Consider the following 15072-nt stretch of genomic DNA (forward strand, 5'->3'; position numbering starts at 1 on the left):
CCATCAAAGGCAGAGGAGGTTTGTGTCTTTTTACATCACATCATACCTACTTTGCTAAGTAATTCCTGAATGTATTAACATCATTAATGTACTTAAGTCAATTACTGAAAGAAACTTTCTACACATAGAGTAGTAATTACTCTAAACAACAAAACATTGAAGACACTGGTAAACTACCAAGCTGATGTAGGACCACTGCATGAAATTGCACCATAAAGACAGTTCATGACAAGGCAGGTTTACATTCTTCCCCAGGCTTCTCCAGGGACAGTGGGACACTCTATTGTTTGCTGCATTGAGTTAAATCATAACGTTGTAATCTGACTGAAGATGGTTTATTTATATAAAGCTATTTTATTTGTGTCCATATATATATATACACATATAAAGTGTAAGCATCCTTATCAATATTTAAATACCTTTCAGCAAGTGGCTCTATCTAGCCTGTAACACTCCAGAAGTATTTGGTTCAAAACTTTGCCTGAATATGAGCATTTTGGAGAAGCGATGAATTAATGCACATCATCAAACACTCCACTGAAAAGTGTTCCAGAGCCCTTTCAGCACAACCTATAGACCTGATATAATAAAATCTAAGATCCAATCTGAAAACAAATGCTGAGGATGACAATCGAATAAAATGACTGACCATTAAAAGTACTCAAAAATCACCTTTGATCAAAACATATGTATATCAACAAACTTTTTTTTTTTTTTAGATGAAGCCATATATGGAAAAGAACAGCAGGCCTCTTAAAATTTTAAAAATCTCTTTCCTCATTTCTTCCAATTTTTAGGATAAAGGTTTCAGGTTTACAGGTTCTAAAGCAGAAATGGAGGCCTAACAGACAATTAAAAGCAATTCTGTGAAAATGTGCCTGGGGATGACACCCTGTAAAATGATTGATAACGTATTTCCCATAGTTGTACTAATGAAAAAGGTGTTCTCAGGCTGTTCTCAAGAGGATGGTGACTGTGCAAGATCTGCTCATGAGTTAGAGACTCATGAGYTAGAAAATGAGAACCAAATGGACTCACAGCTGGGAAAACCCAATAATAATTAATTTAACTAGCAACCATTTGTACAGACTTGGTGAAAGTAAAAAAATTTCCCTTGAGAGAAGAAAGGTCAGTGAAGGATAGAGTTCATGTTTCCCAGTGATAATGAAAAATACTTCAACATAAATASTGAGAAAGGCTTTGATTCTTTATCTGATGCATGGAAAGTTCAACGTTTCTAGTAAGCTGAACACTACAAATGCTAGTCCATCTCCATATGGGATGGAGAATTTAGCTCAGCATTTATTRTTTCAATTCTGATTTAGAGTCATGAGAGGAAAATAGAGGAACCTCTGTGATCTTAAATGATCTACCCTCCTCCCCATGATAARCTGATCTTAAAAGTACAAAGGGAAAACAATGTCATTAAAGAGCTTTCATTGCAACCCTTTGATGAGGAGGATGCAAACAGTTTGAGCCCTTACATGTTGTTTCATTTTAATGAGCAGCGAGTACCTYCCTTGTCCTTATTAAAGTGGTTAATGGTGCTTCTACTGCCTCATTATCAGTGCTAGAACACATTGGGTGTTGTTCCTACTGCTARGCCAACTCCTTTTAGTTTGACAGATGATCAGAAAGTCAAATCAGATTGCTCAGAGATACTTATTAATAAAATTCCAACAGTGTTTCTCTGAGTGTCCATGGGGAYGCTAAAATTATTTTATTTTCTTCAGGTTTTCTATAATTACTGTGATTGTACTTCCTCCAAAGAAATATATTTATGCCAATTAAAACTATACTGGGTTTATAGGTTGATCAGACTAGCATGAAACTTTTATTTGGTTTTAATCAAGACAYACAGATTAAATTGAGCTTCCCTTGTATTAATTCCGAATGTTACATTTAAATTCTCCAGAATATTTTTTGTGAAGCGTGTTAATGTTTTAGTAAAAAAGCTTATTTTTATGCAATCCTAACAAAATTTTTTCTTTGTTTTTCCCTTCTTTTGCTTTCCTTGCCTTTATTTTCTTTGAAGCATGTGATTATTTTCTTGCTTTTGTTTCTAAATATGCAGCACATTTGAGGCCCAATTGCAATATGTCGTAATACTGATCACTGTTATCTACTAAGTGTAGATGACACCAGAGAAAACAACTACAAATGGCTACTGTCATTCTGCCTGTATGCTGCTGCCTTTCCTTTCTGGATTGCAATATAATGGCTATGCACACAGATCTGAATATCACTTACAAAATATTCAGTCTGTACTTAGGAGATTATTTAATTACCTGCATAACCGTGTTACCCTGTCTGGATTTGAAGTTTATGAAAAATTTCATATCTTTTTCTATTAGGATATTCTTTCAATATTTCATGGAAAAAGAATGCTACTTTCAATGTTCCCATCAAACCTAAGTCTGTGCGATGAGGTGAAAAACTTYCTGCTAATTGCAATGAGATTAGTGACTGTATTTTTGCCCATAATGTGAGGATGAGACACAATTACTCTRAACAGCTGCCAGAAAGATGCATTTGCAGCAGTCACTTGATCCTTAGCAGGATGAATAGGCAAGGAAAACAAAAGTAGAACAGGAAAGAATACGTGTTTCTCACCAGAGGGTCCAGTCATGTTCACAGTAGGGCTGAACATTTCCCAGGTAGAACCCCAGAGACTGTGTGACTTCAACCAGGTTGGTGAAGTCCARACTGATGCTGTTGAAAAGCACCGAGGTCATGATGATTTCATCAATTGCCCACACATCCTCGCCTTGGGAAGAGTGATATGGCTGCCACCATCTGAACTGAATGCCAATCTGTCTCGCATCTTCAGGCAGTTCCACTGAAATTATTCTGGAAAACAGAACAAAGTTGTTATTGCCAGTTTTTGCAGCTTGTAATAATTCCATGGGGATGTATTTTGCAGTAGTTTTTTCTTGCTGACCCTAAAAATAATGAAGTAAATTCAGCCCACAAATACTGCAGCATCTGCTGGTGTAGCTGGTACCAGTGACAGGGACAGAGGAGTTGTCAGTTCTCCTGATAATCAGTTTATTGAAAAACAGTCAAGCCACCAAAAGAGTTTCTACCAAATTTGTAAATTTTGCTTCTACTGTGGAGCTGTCTGTAAATTTAAAGGTGTAAACTAGCAAAGGAATGATCAGCTGACAAGGACGTAAGAATTGCAGCTCCACTTTGTCAGACTCAGTGGATTTTACCCTGATCTGAGGAAAGGCATCTTGTAAACATCTGGGCTAGTTCCTACACAGCAYTAACATCATACTCATGGTGCTCTTGTCCTAGAAAAACCCACAGCTGTAAATTGCCACAATCAAATGGAAAATGTTGATCCTTTCAGACAGTCTTTTATGGCAGACACTTGTTTGTAGTTGCATAGAGATGCAACTGGAGGTGAGTCCCAGGTGCTTCTGGTATGCAAGGTCACCTGATTTGTCACGGCAGCTATGTCAACACACCTAGAATTGACAAACTGCAAAGAAAATTAAGAGTATTATCTAATTTCCAGGAGCAATTTTCATACATTGCAGCAAGGAGTATGCATTAATTGCCACAGAAATGACACCTTCTTGAAAGCTCCATAAATCACTAAGACCATGGCACCCCACACAACCATGTCAGCTGTGAGACTGGCAGCAGGGACATTTGTCTCCTTTGGGGTACAATTACTTGCTGGCAAAATGGCTTTCAGCAAGCTCATMATGCTGATATCTTTTTTCTCTCTTAGATGAAATGTGGATAAAATGATAAATCAGGTAAGSTGGAAGCATCTCTTAGGCACCAAATTTTTTTCAGACTTCAGGCTTTCTAAGCTGCCTGTTGCAATGTTTTATTCTCTGCATATGAAAGAATCTTGTGCCTGTGGTTCTCTTAGTGCAAGACAAGCACACCCTTAAAAATTATTTGCTACATCCTTGTAAAGAGTAGATTTATAATACTGTTTGTTCAGTGTCACATTCATTTTAAAGAAGAATATGTTAATCCATTAACCAGAAAAAAAATCAAATGGCTTGGTTAATCAGGTGGGAAATACTCAAAAAGTCCTTCCTGGCATTTCTATGAGCTGCTTTCAGCCATTCTGAGACTSGAGAGAGAAGTGGGGTGGGACAGCCAGAGGTGACATGGCTGTGTCACTGTGTCACAGGAACAGCACAGTGCACACTTKATGTACAGTGGATACATTTCCATTGCACTCAAATAAACGTTTGAATGGATCCATACCCTTCTGAGAGAAAGGCCAAGCCCCACTGCTCTATGGCATGTGACTAAACCCCTGGGGCTTCTTTTCAACCAAGGGTTCCCTCATAAGAAGCAACTCTATAATATTTTGGGTTAATTTTTYAAAGGCACAAGTGACAAGAAATTGCTACTGATGCTAAAAGGAACTGTGTTTTTTCTGCTATGGTTCAGAGRCGTGAATCTGAGGAAAGCTGATACCCTGGTGAGGAGGAGCACTGCATCCAGCAGGCRCTGTGAAACACCTGGCACTCGTGTGAGCTAATGCTGTGCTATAATCCAGGGCATATTTCTCAGCTGGTGGCTGCCTCTGATGCCTGCCTCTTCCCTCTCACTCTAAACTCTTATAAGCTTGCCCACGTGGACACTAATTCTCACTGACAGTAATATAGAAAATCCTAAATCATGACATATACCACTGATACGCATATCAGATGTTAAAATATTTAACACATGTTAAAATAAATTCCTCATCCCAGGGGATTAAACTAACACAATTTAAAATGGATGTGCAAACCACCATGCATGGCACATATGTTAGTATGCAGAACCTGACTACACCTCCAGTTGTAACAAATTCTCCTCTCTGGCTTTGATTTGTTGGAGATAGATGGAGAGGGAGGGGGATYCCTGCTAATGACTTTTCTGCTGCAGAGAAGTGTTCCTACTTACATTACCAGCCACCATTAGATTTCTTAAAAACCAGCTGGGAGACCTTTGCTCTGATCTCATTCTTTCAAGCTATGCGCATACCTAATATTGAAAAGCCACCGCTGTTSTGCTCAGAAGAAAAATGCAGCTGTCAAATGTTAGCAGATTAAATGCACCTTTTCAGCAGAACATTAAATGTGTAATTATTTTTTGTATGACTGAAGATTAATTAAATTCATGGATACAGACTRATTGCCAAACTTTGCAGCAGTCCATCTATGTTACAAAAAATGCTGATATTTTTAGACAACATAATATGAAAAGGTGAAGCTTTCTTCATAATTACTGCCAGCATTATCTTCATATTTGCATGTCTGTCATTTTTCAATGTACCCAGAGTGAAATATATTTATATGGATATGTACATGTGGGGTATATCTATATCTATATCTATATCTATATCTATATCTATATCTATATCTATATCTATATCTATATAATTTATATCTATATCTATAACTATCTATATCTAGGAGATACATATATATAGTTATGTATATATATATGTGTATATATATATATATATACACACCCACAATATATATATGGGAGATATATGTGTGCGTGGATACATATATATATATATATGTCCCATGGTAAAATCTCTCTAACCTGTGTATGTTGTACTTTGCTCTTTACCTTGTCAGAACAATAGGAATTATGTTTCATACTTAACCTCAAAAAGCAAAAAATGTCTCTGGCRTATACGTAATTTATTACATTTATATCTTAAACTTCATTAAAATCAGTCACCAGAATATGTATTTTCCTTTATGTTATAAAAATTTAATAGTGCTATATATTAAAAACCTTTAGGGAAATATAATTCCAACAGATGTAATCTTGAAAGTTAGGAACAGGGCCATATAAAATATATATGTGACTATAATAAAGAAAAGCAAAGGAAACTTTGAAGAAGACTTATAAGTGTTCCAGTCTGTAGCATCTTTCCTTTGGAAACATTTTAAACTTCAGAAATTAAAGTTGATAATATATTTCTACCAAATACTGTCACTCCTCTCAGCTTTTTGAGTATCTCTTATAGTTCCCAACAAATAATTTTAATGTTATTTTTTTTTCTATTAGAACATTCTTAATCACACCTTGTATATTGCAATTCTGTATTGAGTTRTTGACAAGAGGTGGAAATCTAGTGGGTTTTTTTTAAAGTGCTCATCTGAGCTCAGTAAATATAAACAATGAAAGTTATATGTAGTTAAWGTGACTCGCAGGCCAGAGTCCCACCCYTGGGGCTGACTAAGATGCTTTCYTTGAACTTGGTAGAAAAGAAGACAYTGGGCAATACCCAGTTCAAAGCTACCCTTGGGCAGGAAATGGACCTGCAGGAGTGAGTCCTGTGATGCCACTGTCAGTTCTGCCTCTCCTGAGCCTCCTTGCAGACCATCTCCTTTGACAGGCATTTATTTGCCCTGCTGCAGCACCCTGTGAAGGTGGCTGCTGCCAGGTTTGAGTGGGTTTGGATGGACCCAGAGGAGACTGTTCCAGGCTTTTAGTACAGATGTGYCCATGGAGACTCCTGATTTTGTGTTGTTCTACTAAATCTGGTGGATGGTGTCACAAATGCAACAGTAAGGAACATCTCTAAATACAAGAGATAAGTTTCTCTCTAATCTGACACCAAACATAGGCACTGTCAGATGAGATGAGGTCWTTGTTCAACTTCTTTTTGATTTGAGCAAGTCCCAGGCACAGTCACCAGCAGGTTCTCCCAGGGCTCCAAGCCCAGCCCAGGGCAGAGGCACAGCCATGAAGTCGTGCAAGCACCTTCAGAGTGGGAGCAGGTGCAGTTTCYGTGCAGACCTGCAGAAATCCTCACGATCAGATTCTGTCTCAGCTKTCCTGTGATGCCTGCAAACCCCTAATCCCAGAGGATGGTGTAGTGAGGGTATCCATGGCTTCAAAGCTACAAATAATTTATGTTAATTTTTCTTTACAAGTGGCTGCTTCCATGGGAAGAGACATGCCCCTATTTCCCACAAGTACACTCCTATYCCTCATCCTGCACTGCCACAGCTTGTTCTGTTGTATCACCTGAGACTTGAAAGCCATTAAACCCATGTGCTCATTTTTGCAGTATGACACAATGGGAAGTGCCTAGAACAGCTGCAAAATTTTACAGAAAACTGGCAATTTTCAGCATGCAATAAAAGCTCTTCATTCCCTCTTGCACCATGTAGTCAGACTCTACATTGCAGCAACCACCACGACCAGCACAGCTGCGTGCAAATAACACTCTCGGCAATATTTGTGCAGGTACCTTGGCTCGTGGTAGTTGAGATAGGAGTAGTGCTCCAGYAGTTTCCAGGTGATCCCGTTGTCGTAGGAGTAGTGCAGCAGCACTCCTTCCCCAGGCTGGTCGGGCGCTTTGCAGGTACTCAGCACTGATTTGCTGCCCAGGCGCAGTGTGAACTGCAGGAACCTGCATCACAATAACACAAATATTTGTAGAGTATGGTTTTCATAGAGGGTTTTTTTATTGCTGGGTTGTGGGGTTTCTTTTGGTTTGTTTTGGTTTTGTTTTTTCCTAACCAGGCTGTTTCCGGATCTTCTTAATCTAGGCAAATTTTGATAAATATCAGTTATGGGGTTTTGTACGTGTGATTTGTTTTTATTGTCAAGTAATGCAATGTGGCACATATAGTTAAAAAAATGCCAATCATTACTGCATTTAATTATTTATTAGGCACTGAAGGGGAGGGAAAGATAGTGAATGGATCTAATCAGTTGCCACAAGCTGTCAAATAAACACAACCTCATAAATAATTAATTAGCACTTGGCTTTGACACTCAGGTTTGATATTAACATTTCATATTTGCCATCCAAGCTGTACAATAACTTCACTCCAGTCTGTTTTGGGCTCTTTTGTTTACAAGGCAGGAGGAAAAAAGGCAAGGCTATGAGATCACCATTAAAATATGGAACTAGGAGTTTTAAAAAAGACWTTTTTCCTGCTAAAACTATCAGTTTAATAATACATGAGGCTGTAGCTGGAAGGCRAGGGGCTCCCCAATTTCTGTGCCTCCTCTTTGCTCTCACCTGGACTGGGAGCTGTCCAGGAAGGAGGTGATCAGCTGGCGTCTCCCGTCCTTGTTGAAGACCAGAGCCTTGCCGCTGGCCAGGACCCCGCAGCCRAAGCTGACCTCGGCGCCGCGGATGGAGTAGAAGCTGTGGTAGGAGGAGAGGCGGGAGCTGCCRAAGCTCTCGGAGATGAACATGGGGAAGGTCTGCGATGCCGTCTCACACGCTGGCCCCGAAAAGCCGGGGTCACACCTGTGGGTGAGGAAGGGTGAAAAGCACCATCAGTGACCCAATTTTGCTGTGGCTGCTTGTCAGGCAAYGGGGTGGCTGCAGTTGTTCATCAACTGAGGTTACCTTCAAGATCCCTCTCAAATCTAAGGCCCAAGAACCTCCTTGAACTTTACTGAAGTAAAGTCCATAGCCAATTATTACTTTTAGCTAGTATTTACTTTTCCAATTAAAAAAWTATGAACACCACATGAATCTACACATAAAAACCCACAGAAATATTTTTATTAATTTTTGGGACAAAAAACCTGCTGACGTAATTACAGCTGTTCATATGTAAAATGACAAATTTGCTTTTATCTGAAGCATATTAGATTGATAACAAGAAATTAAGTTGCAAAAGAGAATGCCCCATGGGTCACACTCTTGTTAATACCTAAATGTAGTTACACCAATATTTAGAATGTGCTTGCTGGTTTTGAGTAAGTACTATTTTAYTTTTTGGAGTGGAGTCCTTTTAACAAGCCAGACTATCAGAAAAAAGGGGAGTGCCTGATCTTCTGTCCTTTAGGTATGTTAGGTTATGGGATATCAGAACTGTTAAAATTGTAATTCTTTCCCAACATTTAATATAGAAATGRTAAAGTTACAAATCACCTCTAAGCCCAGTATAAAGTATGCATCATTGATATTTCAGTGCCCTGTAGCACATTTTAAGGTGAACTGGAAGTTACACACTATACCTAAAGAAAASCATAAAAAAATATTAAAAATGCTGCTGTTTAGAAAGATTGATCTTTAGCTTGCCAGTGAGYTTTATGAATTCTGAGGGCTATGCTAGTTTTATATTGTCATCTAAAAGAGCAAGGACTGAAATGAAAATCACTTCAACTTTCACACCACCAAGTGAACTATGTGACAGAAATGGAACATGAGTACTGAATTATAACACTTACTTGCAGCCATTTCTAGTACATTGTCCTCGCCCTGAGCAGAATTTGAGGCAAGATGGACCAATATAAACTGCAAAGAAGAGAAATCAGTTAAATGGARGGTTATGTGATAAACAGAACATGATGAATACAAGGAAGTATAAACACCTGATCATAAAATTATTGTATTTATCTTAATCTGTGAAAGGATATAATGCATTTGATTTGTCAAGAATAGTGAGGGATAATTTATTATTTAAAGTGTGATATCTACCTGTGGCTCGAGACAACTAGTGCTGTTTAATTACCGAGTCTGTGAGGAGATCAGATGATTTCATGGGCATTCACCTGACCACTTTCACTGACCTTCCCTGCATCTTAGTTTGGAATGCAATCCAATCTACATATTGATATATTCCAGTAACAGTCTTGTAGATTCAAAAAATGTGTCACTGCTTCCCTCATTGAAATCTATGTACTTCACTGGATTTAGGGGAAAAAGAACCTGCCCTGATATGTCTTAAGCAGCTATTAATTATCATATTCTTCCCCTGATTCTTTTAAATGGAATAAAACTCCGCATCCTATGTGCTCAAAAATATACCAGACTTATTTCACTCTTTTGCTTCRTCTCCTTCAGTGATTCCTAATCAACAATGTTGATATTTTGTGACAAATATGAAGGATGGAAAAATGAGCAAATCTCAGTATAATCTCTTGCATTGCAATAAAGAAAAGWCATAACTTGTGGGCAATATTATTTCAATACACTATGATAAAACACCTTAACCATAAATAGTATAATATTTTCTGTTCAAGAATGCCCATTACTTGGAGTTAGCCACTTGCATCATGGYATTTGGAAGAAATAGCCACCAAATTGAAATAATGTATGAGCAGCAATACTTTTTCCTTTTCCTAGTTTTATAATGTTGCCCATCATAACAGCATGTCAACTCYCCCTGGCAGACGCACTCTAAATCCCTGTTAGCTACTCCCTATAACTAAGTCCTCATCAGATTTCATGTGATTTCTAGATTTTCTCACTTCTCAGGGTGCAAAAATTCTGTTCTGTCTGTTTGATTTATTTGTGTCTTTTGAGGTCTTTCTGAGGGGGTGGTAAAAGTAGAAGGGTTAAAGATGTAATGATGTCATTCAAAACGAAAAARCTTTATGGAAACTGGCATTTTTCCAGAGTTTCTAAAAGATGGCCAGGTTCCAGATTTCATTTAAAAYTTAATTCACATAGGAAACAGTTGTGAAACTAAAAGTCAGAGTGCTGAATCTTTGAAAAATCTTTCTCTCTTCAAGAATTTGACTGGCTTGCCAGTATTTACARTTTTTTTCCTTACAATACAATGGAAAGCTTCAGTGTCACCAGTATTTAATGAAGGAAGTATTCAAAACCTCAGAAATATGTCTTTGACTTGATTCCTATATCTGCACCTCAAATTCAGAGCAGGAACTTTTCAGGCAGATGGTTGGTAACTCTTTTTTTGAGATTGTACCCACAGGAGCGTGCAGCATCCTTTAATGAAGTTGTGTTTTCTTCTATAAGCAATGTAGTGCAGATAAATGAATTGTCCAATGATTTTCAAAATCTTGTTTGGTTCTGTTGTAAGGAATTTGTGTCCTTGGATTGATTTAATCTTGCTGTGGACATTTCATGAGAGTCTMCAACACTTAAAGTCTTCATTTTGTTAGAGAACAACTCATCTTTGCAGACACTCACAGACATCTTCTTATGTTTATATACTTACATTTYCCCTTAATTGTACTTTTTTTGGATGCTTATCACATCCCTAAAAARAAGCATTAATGCTATATACAGAATGTCAAGATGATGCTACTTCCCATTATGATTAAGAGAACAATTTTCATTACTTTTAGTGGCAAAATTTTCTTTATGACATTACCTTAATAGCTCCAAGAAGATTTTCTTTTCAATACTAGGCATCAATCTATTTTAATAGTTCTGCAAAATGTATTTACCATTCCTAGGCACAATATCAAACCTTACTGGGAATCACTACAAAATTTCACAGGSTATTGTACATCACTGTAAATCTCTAARTAACTTATTTCACGCATTTAACCAGACAAATTCTGGATGTTGCTTACTTAGTTCCAAATCATTTAAGGCTAACAAGGCTTCATTTAAGGCTTGCATTTACTCTTATTTAGTCCTTTCAATCATACCTATTTCTGCATTTCATACATTTTATCCTGTGTTTCTAAATACTTTTTCTGTCCTTTAAAGTACATTTATATCTGGTCCGGGTTATCCTCTGCAATAAGTCATATAAATATTTGCCAACATAAACTCCTCCCAGTTCTTCACATCCATTTAAAGAAAAGATAGGTGAAAAATAATTTTCTAAGAGAAGAACAGTTCCCTGAAACAGATGGTGCCTTCCCCTGAAGATACTGTAAACAATGTAAAGTTTTATCAGTGTTTTGGTAGCAGCATTGCTTGAAGATTGTCTTCTATGTCCAGAAGCAAAAATATGTTCCAGCTGCTGCAGTTGCTGCTTAGTCTGGTGCAGTACATGTCCCTAATAGCCAGTGTGGAACCTATTTATGYAATCAGGACCAAGCAGACAGAAGAAATGTTATATTAAGCCCATGCCACCAATATTATTTCCTGGAAAGCATTCAATTAAAAGAAAAAAAAAGAAAAAGAAAGATACTCTACTAGACTGTTATCTTTTCTAATGGCAGAATCTCTCCCTAGCTTCAAAATGCACCTCTACCAAATGCAGATCAGTAGAATAGGAATGTAACAAACGATAAATCCACTGAAGTGGGATTGTGGAAAACATGTTTACTTGGAGCAGCATATAAAATTAACTTTTCTGATGTGTTATGATCATGGATRAGAATACTAACTATTGTCGATTGCCCACATATTTCCAAGGATTGGTCCTGTTTGTCTCCATCGAATCCTGGTGTCACTTGTTAGTGCAGCATTGGGAAGGGGAATAGTTATTCGGTTCCACCTGAAATACACATAACATAACTCTAGCATTTTACACTGGTAATTATTTTAAGCAACTGTATTTTTTGCAGATATGTTTGTGTATTCTGGAAGCACTGCGTGAAGCCTTAATTTTAAAATCTGCTCAAATGAAGCATAAAKTTACAGCATCTTTAAAAAACACAAATTAAAAGGAATAACACAGTCTGAATTTTCATACAATATATGAACACTATTGTCTTATAAAACCCAGCCATTTTTTCCCCTGTAGGAATGCATGAAGCTGGCAAAGATCAYAACCTCCTGTGCTGTAGCAACTTCTCCATCACAATGAATATCTCCTAAACTGAACCTTTCAGCAGGACTGAACTTCGTCTGTGGAAATGCTGGCGGGGTGAGAAGAGTGGTGCAGAGGATTTGGTCTGCTGCAATCTGGGCCATTATTCTCTCTCATCCACAGAGGCTACACTTCCTRCACACACCAGGAGTAATGGTTCCCATGAAAATTGTATGGGACTGGGGGCTGTGAGTCATCAGATCATAGCAATGCTTCAAATGCATTTTCTTTTTGTCAGTCTTATGGAAATTGGGATACACAGGGACTTTGTGCTATCACAGTTCATTTTTCAGTGAGAACAGTAGAGAAGAAACTTAACACTGAGAAGGTTGATACAAGAAAGTGACACTAATAAACCATCTTCATCTGCAGAAGTAAAGAGGATGTGCTTCACTGTAACCCAGTAATGGGATTCCACATAAGTAAATGTGGATTTAAATGAGGATGTAAATACAGCTTTGAGTGGTGGTTTTCTGACTAAGAAGAAAGCTTTTGTGGCTTTGTCAAGGTTAAACTTTTCTTATTATCAAAATGCTGTCCACAGGTGGGGTTTTTTTTTTGTAATTTTCTTCAGCATATTCCAGGAAAAAAAATTATTATTATACCACAGAAGCAGCCCCATACATTTCAAGTTTCATTACTGGGTAGCCAGGGAGCCCAGAACACTCCTTCCTTGCTGTTCCCAGCAGCCAAAAATGAATGAAGAGACAGAGTTGTGTGCTTTACTGCTTTCTTCTGCCACCTACAATTGACATCTCTAATCCTGCATGTAGTTTTGCAGAGAGCACTCTCACCCGCTGTAGTTTTCAGAGGCGTAGATGGTGCTGTGGGGAAGGTGAGGCCCCGCACAGATCTCGGGCAAGCACTCCATGTGCAGCAGCGACCACGAGCGACCATGGTTGGTTGAAAACTCCAAGCTGACACTGGTAACACATTGAAGGAAAGAAAGGAGAAAGACATCATGAGGGTACTGGGCATAGATCTCAATGTGGAAGTACCAACTTTGAGAAACCACCAGGAAATGATTTTAAGCTGACTTTGAATAAAAAAAAAAAACAAAAAAACCCTGAAAATGTAAACATGAGACAAAGTTTCATGAGTGTTTAAAATCTCAAAGGTTTATAGATTGAGGCTTGCCTGAACACAGAGTCCTTGTTTGGCCACCATCTAGGCAGTGTTTTTATGCTGCTGCTGTTAAATGAGCTGCATTACTTTTATAGTTTCAGATATGAGGAGAAAACTTGGATTAATCAGAGCTTGACAGCACCATGCGAGCACAGGACACCCATAACTGCCAGCTGCTATTACATCTGCAGAAGGTGGTGAAAAACCACTAGCTGTTCCTGCACTAGCTGGCACTTTCCTAGGCTAAAATACGCCAGAATTGTTTACAACCTATAAGGAAATCCTTAGATGCCTTACACTCTGAAGACCTTGAAAAWGTAATATACAAAGTGCTTGATTTACTATAGATTTAGTATTGTACTGGATTACTCTTGTAATTTCCTCCATATAATTAGCTTGTAATATTCTGTTTTATTTTAAGCAATGTCAGTGGAACATTATAAAAGTCATAATTCATCTCCTCAATATTAAATTATTGGATTCTGAATTTTTCTTTTTATGATAATTTGCTGACAATATTGCTTTATTTAAATGTACCATCACTGTGATATTGTGTCTATTAAAACAGTTTATGGAGGTTTTGACTAATTTATTTCAGGTTTAGCTGTAGAGATACCTTAGAGAGTCATATTTACTGCATATATTCAATGAGCCTCTCACATTTGCAGTAATGAAAACATTATGAATAATGGCTGCAGACCAGAAGATATGAAATGCTGCAGTATTTGGGAAATACAAATAGGGAAAATGGTGACCCAATGCTTCTTTAGTTATGAAGAAGTTCACTTCTTCAGGAACAGTTTAATGAAGGAAGAATAATCTTTCAAAATATATACTAATCTCCATCAGAAAACAGATCGAGACAGAGACTTTACATAACATGTTTACTGGCCAGGAGTGTTTACTGGCAAAGTTTTCACTATTCATGTAGGAAAATGTTGCTGCCTTCTATTCCTATCAAATATAAGTGCAGTGCCTTGATTTTTGCTTCCCCTTGAATTCTGCTACCCTGCATGGATGCAAGAACTGTCAGTGTTAATGCAGCTCTTTCCAGCTGGAAGTCGATGCCATGGGACACAAATAAAAGCACTTACAGTCCCTTACTTTACACTCTCAACTCTACAAAATATAAAGTAATTTAATCCTCATAAAATATCAAGATAAATATTCTCATGTGTATATAGTGAAAGACAGTGGGTGGTTTGGTTTTGGGTTCTCTATTTGAGGAAGGATATCAGTAATCTTGAGAGCGGAGTAAAGGATGAGCAAGGTCTCCATGGCTTTGAGCACCAAGCTAGGATGGGCTGAGGAGCTGRCTTGCTCAGCCTGCTGAGGAGGGGTGAGCTACAGCATCCTGTGATGGTGCACAGGGCACTCACAAGGAAATCGAACTCTCCTCTGTACTGTCACAGCCACACTACAGAGAACAATAACCATAAAGGCATGGCTTTATAGTTTTGCACTGTAAATT

General features: G+C 37.9%; 1 protein-coding gene across 2 annotated transcripts in view; it reads right to left on the reverse strand.

The window, feature by feature from the left end:
* Positions 1–15072, reverse strand: part of RELN (reelin) — a 270732-nt gene that overhangs the window by 84873 nt on the left and 170787 nt on the right. For both annotated transcript variants that reach the window (XM_057364499.1, XM_057364500.1), the window contains exons 15-20: positions 13271–13399; positions 12052–12161; positions 9187–9253; positions 8021–8254; positions 7241–7402; positions 2614–2850 (exon numbers count right to left, since the gene is read on the reverse strand). In XM_057364499.1, the coding sequence (XP_057220482.1) occupies positions 2614–2850; positions 7241–7402; positions 8021–8254; positions 9187–9253; positions 12052–12161; positions 13271–13399 (939 nt within the window). The remainder of the gene's footprint in view (positions 1–2613; positions 2851–7240; positions 7403–8020; positions 8255–9186; positions 9254–12051; positions 12162–13270; positions 13400–15072) is intronic.

Source organism: Malurus melanocephalus, unplaced genomic scaffold, assembly GCF_030028575.1.
Source record: "Malurus melanocephalus ecotype Western Australia unplaced genomic scaffold, MMel_1.1 scaffold_39, whole genome shotgun sequence".
NCBI classification, from domain to species: Eukaryota; Metazoa; Chordata; class Aves; order Passeriformes; family Maluridae; genus Malurus; species Malurus melanocephalus.